Genomic DNA, 9,906 nt, shown 5'->3' on the forward strand with positions numbered 1-9,906 from the left:
TTATACAAGTTTTTATTTTCTTTTTTTTTTTAAACAGAACGTAGCCCTTGGGTATATCACTAGAGACTAGAGGTTTCTCTAACAAAACGCACTAATCAACATTTACTAGGCACAGATGTTGAGTTTTGACCCACCAAACTCGACTATTAACTGAGCTGTGATTATTGTCTTATCCGCAATGACTGAGCAGGTGAGAAGCAGGATAGCAGCCCTGCCATCTGGGAACTGGCCTGGCACGGCGGGGCTTTGGGTCTGCTAGGGGCTGAGCTGAGCTCACGGCTGGGAAATGGTGTTCTCTTACTGGACACAATCTCACAAAACAACATCACACAAGGGCATCAGTGACTGTGATGAAGTGAGGCAGAAAACAAGATCACACTTCACAATTTTGTTTAAACACGAAATATGGTCGGTGTGCAAATCATGAAATAGCAACCATCCCCCTCTCCCAGCTAATGAGTGACTGCTGCTTTGTCACCAATTTCAGCTTCACTCTGTCTGCCTTTTTCCTAGATAAAAGATACCCAGTCACAGAAGTGTCCCTGCTTCCCTGACAGCACCCAATCCAGAGTCAAGCCCCACTTCCTTGAACCTTCCCCCAAATCACTTAACCAAAGTCCAAGTCCTGATAGTCCTTTCTAATGCCCCCTTGCTAGGACACACCATGGATCCCATGCGCCAGGTTTTCTCCACCACTGCAGTGAGCATTAAACCCAGCTTGTTCGACTACAGGTGTATTCCTGGCGGCCTTTAGCTGGCGTATGTTAATAAGGAACATACAATGTCTGCAGTTTCCCAAATCTACCCCTTTAGGGATACTCAGCAAAAAGAAAACAGTCAGGATTTGGCTGGGATGAACTCATGTTGGTATCTATGATCACATTTGTCTCTGCTTACAAACCATCTCTTTTAATAATCCAGAATTGTGCCAGAAAAATCAACATTAAGCTTATCAATGTGTGGTTTCTAAAGTCCACAAACAGTATTTCAGTATTTGCCCACTTTTAGTCTATAGGCCATTTCTTTTTCTTTTTTATGACCGTCCTTGACTTAGCCCACCATCTCCAATCCCAGGTGTAACCTGAGTGATCAACCAGACAAGAAAGCAAGAGGTAGCAGGAGATATGATGGGGGAAGCACAACTCAGGATCACTTTCTCTACCCCAAATCCACTGTCCCGTCATACACCTGAGTTGTTTCCCCTACATCAACCATGATCTGAGGAGGAACTGAGGTTTGGCTCTGGGGGCCCCTGGCCTTACTGACTCTTAAATGTATTTAAAACCTCTGTGGTTCTATTTGGAGGCAGAGGAAAGAGATGAACACTGCGGCTTGTGTCCCCAGAAGAACTTTCCTTTTCCCAGCACCTCCCAAGCCTTGAAGGCTTAAGGCATTGTAACTGAGGAAGGGATGGGGTAAGAGGGATATTAACTGACATCAACAACTCAGAGAGCAACTGCCACCTGCCCTACTGTTTGAATAAGGGAAGGATCTGTCAATATATATCCCATTCCCATTTCCCAGCACAGCCACCCCTCCTTAGTACCTGCCCCCCTAAATGACCCCAGGAGCCCTGGTTACTAAGGTATCCTGGGAATAGTACATGCAGATAGAAACCAGAAACAGATGGGACTATTTTTAAACTAGACTAGGTGGCTCCAATGCTTTTACCCCACAAAGCCCCATTTGGTCTTGTTCTGGGTCCCTACCCTTCACACGTGGCCTCAGCCCAACCTTATCCAAGCTATATGAGAGTGGGTCTTTATCCCATTTTGGCATGAGATCTATTTACTGCTCCCATCTTCCACACAGAATATCTAAGCAAGTTTTCACTGCCTCCATTTGTTAAAAATAATTCTTTTTTTATTTCTTTGGAAAGTGGTGGGCCCTGCCCTATGGATTTCCAGGCCAAGCCAAGGTAATGAACGCTCCCCTCGTCTTTGGGCTGGAGTACTATGGTCCCCACCTTCCCATGGGCCCAGGAACAGTTCCTGTATCGTCCAACTCCACTAGGCCCCCAGTTGTCTGAAGGCTCCTATCAGGCCTTCTCTCCTGGCCACCCGCTTCCCAATCTTTCCTGGCTTTCCCTCTAGGCAGGGTATTTTTTTTTCTTACAAAGCCAGTGCTGGAACCTGTGCTATACAGAAGAGAGGACAAGACCAGGATGTCCCCGTCTTCCCATCAGGGGACATACAGCCCCTCGGTCAGTCCTTCCTCTCTGCTGGCTTCAGTCTGCACTCCTATGCAAGCCCCCTCTGTGAGGCTTGAAGGAAGATGGACAAGAGGACCCTCATAAAAGGGAGGTGAGAGAAAACAGACCAGCCCAACCCCTTCTCAGAAGCAAACTCCTGGTAGTCTCTCATCCTAGTTCTTGAGTGAGCCCTTTAGACAGGGCCTGGGAGGGCTAGGCGAGCGGGTAAGGGCCCCTCGACCCCAGCCCTGGGAGGCTATACCAGGGGAGTGTCCATAGCCCCCTCAGTGTGGCATGGCTGTGATACGCATGCTCTGGGAAGCGATGGGGTAAGTCACCATGGGAGTGGTGGTGTGGCTCATTGTGATTCCTGCCAAGGGCTGGGCCATCGATACAGCCACAGGGGCCACAGGAGCCACAGATACAGCCACGGGAGCCATGGAGACAGGTGGGGGTGCCATGCCCTGGGCAATTGTTTGAGCCAGAGCCGCTGACAATGGCGTGATCTCTGGGTTCAAGTGTGGGGGTGGGGGTGGTGGAGCAGCAGGAGGTGCAGCATTAGTTGGGGGAGCAGCCGGAGCTCCGGTGGGGGCCACCAGTTCTTGCTGGGATACGGGGCGAGGCTGTAGAGCCTGGCTGCTGAGAGTAGTGTGAGTCTGGGCAATGCCATGGTTAAAAGTGGCGACAGTGCCCACGGTGGGGGCCAGAGTCTGCTCCGTCGCTGGTGCAGTAGAGCTCAGGGTCATGACCTTGGCCTGATTGCGGAACTGGGCATTTTGTTCCAGCAGTACCTCATTGGTGGCCAGCAGGTTGCTGACCTGCTTCTTTAGCTCCTCCACCCGCTTCCTGAGCATGGCATTCTCCTCCTCCAGCAGTCTGCACTCCACCCCTCGGGGTGGAGCCAGGCTATATTCATAGGATTCAAAATGGGGGCCATCTGGGGGGCAGCATCCACCTCGCCGGCGCTTGGGGCCTGGCTCATGGTCCTCAAAGCCCCTGTCAGGGAGGTCGTAGATATCATAGAGGTCATGACGTCGTCCCGGGGGGACCGGGCCTGTTGAGCCGCCACCACCACTGCCGCCTCCACCCCGAGCATCAAACTCAAAATCCCGTTGCAGGTGGCGGAACTTGCACTTGGCTCCTCTCTGGCAGTCACCCTTGAGGAAGTCGCGGCAGATAGGGACCTCCTCCTTGCCATTGGGCAGGTCAGCTGGTGAAAGGCCCAGGCCGGCTGCCACTTTCTGCCTCAGCCGAGGGGGAAGCTCTCCTGTCTTCTTATAACCATCCTCATCCTCCTTGGAGCCATGGATGAATCGGCAGTTAGGGCGGCTACACTCCTTGTTCTGGAAGTCATGGCAGAAGATGAACTCATTTTTGCTCACCCCCAGGTTGGATACCTCACTCATGTCTGGATGGCGATAGCGGCAACGCTTGCCTCGCTTGCACACGTTCCTCAGGAAGTCTCTACAGATGGCATCTGAGCTGGCCCCGCCACTGCCCGCCCCTGCCCCACTGGCCTCCTCACTGCCACCGCCTCCGGGGCCTCCACTGCTGCTCCCAGTGCCGTTGGCATAGCTGTCCCGGTCAGGCATCCTGGTCCCCCCCAACTCAGGGCTTTCTTCTTTTTCTTGCCACCCTTGGTGACCACTAGGAAAGAGGAGAACTGTGTCAAAAAGGAATCTTCCAGAGAGGCCACATTCTTCCCAGCTATACAGCAGGCAGTCCAGCAAGAGGCAGGCCAGAGGGGCAATGGCTTTGGAGATGGAAAATCTAAGGGATGAGAATTCTGGCTGGACTGGCTGGCTTGTCAGAAGTCCCGCCCAGGCCCTTGTGCACCTGGTCTGGGCCAGAATGATTCACACTAGCCTGACTAATGGCGGGGGGGGGGGGGGGGGGGGGGGGGGGGGGGTGAAGCCACCTCATCTCACTAATGATGTTAGGCCAAGGAGCAGGCAAGGAGAAAATAGTGTTGGGTTTTATTTCCCCTTCTGAGCTGACCTTATTAAAGTCGAGGAAGTGAAATTAAAACTGCTGTCTCAGTGTCTCAATAGGTTATGAGAAGACTGGGAAGTGGCCAAGATGGGCTGGTGAGCTTACTAGGGCTCTGGATATTGGGACACTGCAGACAAAACTTCCCTTAACTCCTCTTCTATGAGATCTCAGGTGAGGGCACTGTGAAGTATCAGATCTCAAGACCTCAGGAAATCCTAAGTGAAGAGATTGGTGTCACCAGCTTGAGGGCAGTCCCTAAACCTATCATTTTTTAGTATTCTCTCCCAGCTCACCACCGCTCTCAACTCATGCGGTCAGCTCCCTCCACTCCATTTCAGGGTAAGAGTTCTACAGCTGGAATCTCCACTTACAGACCCCCCCCCCCCAAAGGACCAAGCCATTTGTGGTAAGATCAAGGTGGGAGGAAGGAGTTAATTTCACAGGAACAAGTGACCTTTCTTTCCCCATTCTACACCCCCCCTCCTATTCCCCATTAGAAGATCCCACTGACATCAAACCACACCATTCCTCACCCCATAAAGATCCTCTTTATTTATAGACTCTATGAAAGTTTTTTAAGTCTCCTCTTTCCCAAGAGAGCTCTGGAATGTCAGTCCACTGCCCTGGTTCTAGCCCTCCCCTCTCCCCACCCCCAAGAAGACTGGGAGTGCCACCACGTGTCTGACCTCATAAGCCTTTCTAAGGCAGTGATCAGGCTCCCCCTGCTGTTCAAAGAGGAAAAACTTCATATTGTTTCCTCTTGAGTATAAGGGAATCTTTCCTGGTTTCTTTGGTCTTCATCTCCCCCCAGCCACCTTCCCCATTGCCTTGACTTTGCCTTCAGGGCTTCCTAAAATGAACCAACCAGATCAGAGCCCAGAGTTACAGAAGAATCTGTAAAAGAAGAGGGATCCTCTTCCTCCAAAGGGATGTAGTCCCAGAATAGAAACAATCAAGGAAAAAAGAATGGTAGATAGGAAGATACAAACTTTTACTAAAAGTGAAATGCCCTGGTGAAAGATAAATACCATCTCTCTAAGCCTGAACCATGTTGCAAGTCCCACCAGAAGCAGATAATCAGGTATAATATTCCTCCCCACCCAACTCTCCCAGGATAGTTCAATACCTGAGGTAGCTCAGGTGAAGTCCGGGGCTCCTGTGGGTCTCCACCTCCACATCACTGCTGGGTTCTGATCAGGAATAAAAAACAAACAGAGACTGGGTGGGAGAAGGGGTAAGAACACAGGACTATAAAATGTTTGTTCAATAAAGAAGTTTGACAAAAGGGCAAGAGCTCTGAACACTTCCAAGATTTCCTTCGAGTTCAAGCTGAACTTCACCTGTCAAGGGGAGGAGTTGTCAGTAAGAAGAGTAAGAAGATAGAACTAATCTGGAGAGCCTAGGAGGACGGGTTGGAAAACCAGCCCTGGGTGAACAAAGGGTGAGTGGTGCCCTGCCTCAAGATGAAGGAAGATGTGAGGATCAGAGCCCGGCCTAGGGTTGAGATTAGTTAACTCTGAATGGGGAGTCGTGCAAGGGCAGCGGCTGACAGTGCAGTGGGATGGCTGATTAGACTTGGAGGCGGTGATTATGACGCTTCGCAACACCCCAGAGTTTGGGGGAAAAGTCCTAGGAGTTTCCCACAACAAGTCTTCTAGCTTGCCAGGTTCTGTGCAGTGCGACCGGCGCTCAGCCGTGGACCAGACGAATAGGACACTAAGGGAGCACAAGTGAAGCGGGAAGGGGAGACTCCAGGTGACATCAAGCTGCGGGGATGGGCAGGGCTGTGACGTCACGGAGCTGGCGTTTGCTCGCGAAGCAGGGTCAGTCAGAAAAAAGGGCTCGGCCCTGGGGCGTGAGAAAGAAACAGCTCGGTCCTGGGGGGCCTTGTGTAGCCCGGCCGAGCCCAGCTGCTGGGCCGGCCCCGACTCCTCCCCTCCGGGCGCGGCCTCTACCTAAGTCTCCCGCCTCCCTCACCTGCCGCCGCCGCCGTAGTTGCTGCTGCCGCCTGCCGGTCCTCTAGCTTCGACAAAGAGCCGCCTACCCTATCGCCCTTCCGCTTCCTGCGGAAGAAATGGCGCTCTAGCCACAGACCCGGAACTACTCTATGGTGTGCAAAGTACTTGTGCAGATACCAACAGGAAGCTCCCGGCAAGCTTTGCGCGTCACCATAGCAACCCAACCCAACAGCACAGTAGGGCCCCCACACGGGAACTTAGTAACTAACGTAGACCCAGACAAGAGTAGGGGCGGGACCGCCGTTTGCGCCTAACTTGGCCGCGAACCACCTTAAAACGCGTCCCCGTGCGCGTACTACACCCAGTATGGGAGGGGCCCCCCAGTTATCCAGCTGCTCCGAAGGCCCGCGGACCTGATGTTAGCCAAGGACGGGAGTCACTGTAGCCCATGTAGCGTGCTTGACACTCTACAGCACGGGGTATTCAAGAGGGCCTGCTGCACTGATCCAGAACCCCCCCAGCCAATGAAACCATAAAAACCACGTATCAGACAAGAGCATTTTTTTTCTTCAGCTAAGACAGCAGAAGAGATGATTTATTGTACACGTGTTACATCCAGCCACAAATGAAAACAGAGTTAGTCCCGAAAGTCACAGGTCCAGGGCAAAGGACCAAAAGGGACTGTGTTGGTATGAACAAGGCAGGTCTCTTCAAAGGTGGTCGTTGCGATCGGATGGCGATGGTCTAGCGCCCTTGAATCCAGCTCTAGAAAGTAGGCATGCAGTCCAACAATTGGTACCAGCGCCCCTGGCCTCTGGCTTTCCCTTCTTTCTGCTCCCGTGGCTCCATGGGTGCACAAGCTAGCGGTTTACTTGGACCTCTGCCTCATCTTTCTTCTTTTACGCTTCAGCCTGAAAAAGCAGACACGGGAATCATCTCCTGCCCACAAACCCAAGTTCAGTCTTTCCCTCCCATCTTAAAAAACGTGCATCCGATACCTGAGGTGGCAAAACAAGCAAGCACTTGGTCCTATTATCTTGTGTTCAATCCCTGACTAGTAAAGGCAATACTCAGAACTGTTTTTCACCTAAAGTTCTTCCCGATTTCTAAACCAAATGTTCCTCCCACGTTTTGTCCGAGGCACGCTACATTTCCCTCTTCCTGTTTTGGCCGGTCAAGTCTCAACATACCTGCGCATTCGCTTCTTCCTCCACTGGCAACCGATCATAACCAGAGGCAGTGAATAAAACAAGAGATTATTAGCTTTAGTAACAGGTTTAGGCAGGGATGTGAAGGGCATTATTTAAAACCTGGCAGGTTCCTGCCCAAGCAGTAACCCTATCAGTAATTTGGCCTCCCACCCTCACTCGCCGACATAAACATGAATCCCGCGTGCGCTTTTCTACTCCCGCCCTCTCTACCCACACTACATAGCCACCTCCTCTGCTTCTCCCCAAATTATCCTTCCTCCCCCACGAGCTCCTGGGCACCCTTGAGAACCCAGCAGCTCGGGAACCATGGCGGACTTCCCTTGCCTGGCTATCCCCCCACCAATCATCAGTAGCTACTGCCTCAGGTTACTGCCAGGGACTGCTTACCTTGGCTCTCATGGCGCAGACGTTTCTACAGGTAAAGAGAAAAAGGCCACAGTTAGTTTGCTGTAATGATGGCAAGCGCAGAGACCAGATGTTAATGGATTGTGCACGGATCCGGACACACGCAACAACCACACTCACCCAAAAAGATGGCGCTAAGGCCGAGAGAGCGCCAGCAGCCCGCCTCCACTTATTTAATAGGGAGTTGTGTCGTCACTTCCGCTATTTCACTCTTCCTCCAGGGGCGGGACTACCCAAGGGGAGAAACAATGGGTTTCGGCCCCTCAGGTGCCAGATTAAGTGATTGAATTAGCAGCGCTCTTGGAAACATTTTAAATTTGAGTTACAAAATTCCCCTTCCCCAGTTTTCTTATGAGGCCATTGTATTATTTCAACGTGAGCACATATTTCCAATGTGGGACCGAGAGGTGCCGACGAACAGATGATAGTGACTTCCGCCTTCCCTCTCACTGCTTCATGGGAGTTGTAGTTTCCTGGGGACACCCTCCATTTTATTATGGATAAGTGCGGACTCTCCAAAAATTCCTGATTTCTTTTACTGGTTTATTTTCTAAATTGCTGTAGGGAGATTCTATCTCGGAACTTACGAAGATCCTAAGATTACAGAACGTGGGACGATGTGAAGTGGGGAGTCGAGAAAGCCGTCATACTACAAGAAGAGACCTTTGTAATTTAGATCAACGCTTTTTTCTTGTCAACCACGGTCTTTCCCCACAATACCTGAGGCTGAATGAATGTCACAGGGTTCCTGGCCACAGTGCATCTTGTTCAGAAGATACTTCAGTGACTCTCCCTCTACTGAGGGGTGAAGATCAAATCAATAGACAGAGGAAGCAAGATCAGCTGTCTTCTCTAGAGTGAGAATATTTGGTGTTAAGATAAAGAACTTCCCAGTTTCGCGGTATGGTCAGGTCAGAAGCACTCAGAAAACATACCCATAGGTTTGGCTATAGGAAACTTGACTTAGGAAGGATGAAAAATAACCCTCTACCATACAGACGTCACCTAACTTTTATAATAAGAGATTCTAAGGCTTTTGGTGATCATCTTTTTTTCGTGGTTTCCCTTTATAATTTATACGGTAACACTTCACCTTTTTAACTCTGGAAAAAAAACTTTGTTTTTTTACACTTAGGACCCTCATTCCAAGCTTTTAAGTAGTTCTAGTATTGTCACCATCAGAATATGAAAAAAATTTTGAGAATAAAAAACCCCAGCAACGTTCTATCAAGTCCACCAGGATTTCACCTGTTGATTGTCCACTAGGGCTGACACCTGAACACGGGTTTGACTGCCGTGGGTAGACGTACTTGTGGAGTTTTAATATACACACAATATTGTAAATGTATTTTCTTTCCCTCTGATGTTTTTTCTTTTTAAGATTTTATTTTTTTTAAGATTTTATTTATTTATTTGACAGAGAGAGACACAGCGAGAGAGGGAACAGAAGCAGGGGGAGTGGGGGAGGGAAAGGCAGGTTCCCCACGGAGCAGGGAGCCCGATGCGGGGCTTGATCCCAGGACTCTGGGATCACGACCTGAGCCAAAGGCAGACGCTTAACTGACTGAGCCAGCCACACGCCCCTTAAGATTTTATTTGACAGAGACACAACGAGAGAGGGAACACAAGCAGGGGGAGTGAGAGAGGGAGAAGCAGGCTTCCCAGGGAGCAGGGAGCTCGATCCCAGGATCCTGGGATCATGACCTGAGCCGAAGGCAGACACTTAAGGACTGAGCCACCCAGCTGCCCCTCCCTCTGATTTTCTTTCTCTAGCTTACTGTACTAGAGTATATAATGCGTATAACATGTAAAATGTGTTAATCAAGTGTCATCCTACGCTTCTGGTCAACAGTAGGCTATTAAGCTTTGAGGAGCCAAAAATTACATATGAATTTTCAACTGTGCCAGCACCTTGGTGCCCCTAACCCTCATGTTATTCAGGGCTCAATTGTAGTTCATAAGCTCTTAGGAAGGGACCTATGCTGTTTTGTTTATTATCTCCAGGTCAGCAATGCCTCACATCTAAGATAGTCTAATAAATTATCCATCCATCTCAGACTGGCCCTGAAAAATTGTGTAATAGTAAAGGCATTCTTTATGGCTTCCTAAATCAAGATAAACACTTGTATATGGTGCTTTATTTTTTACA

The 9,906-nt window shown here is 50.2% G+C and overlaps 1 protein-coding gene and 1 long non-coding RNA gene across 2 annotated transcripts; both read right to left on the bottom strand.

The window, feature by feature from the left end:
* Positions 1–2,109: 2,109 nt before the first annotated feature.
* ZC3H10 (zinc finger CCCH-type containing 10) lies at positions 2,110–6,228 on the bottom strand. Its single transcript, XM_032420621.1, has 3 exons — positions 6,161–6,228; positions 5,310–5,373; positions 2,110–3,838 (listed from the first exon to the last, which is right to left on the bottom strand). Exon 3 carries the CDS (start codon positions 3,781–3,783, stop codon positions 2,476–2,478), a length of 1,308 nt encoding a protein of 435 aa, XP_032276512.1. The 5' UTR covers positions 3,784–3,838; positions 5,310–5,373; positions 6,161–6,228; the 3' UTR covers positions 2,110–2,475.
* A 470-nt stretch (positions 6,229–6,698) lies between these two features.
* LOC116642319 lies at positions 6,699–7,904 on the bottom strand. The gene is made up of 3 exons (XR_004301334.1): positions 7,740–7,904; positions 7,332–7,354; positions 6,699–7,052 (listed from the first exon to the last, which is right to left on the bottom strand). It is a non-coding gene; the product is annotated as an uncharacterized LOC116642319 (long non-coding RNA).
* Between the last annotated feature and the right edge of the window lie 2,002 nt (positions 7,905–9,906).

The sequence above is a fragment of the Phoca vitulina genome, unplaced genomic scaffold (assembly GCF_004348235.1).
Source record: "Phoca vitulina isolate PV1807 unplaced genomic scaffold, GSC_HSeal_1.0 scaffold23, whole genome shotgun sequence".
NCBI classification, from domain to species: Eukaryota; Metazoa; Chordata; class Mammalia; order Carnivora; family Phocidae; genus Phoca; species Phoca vitulina.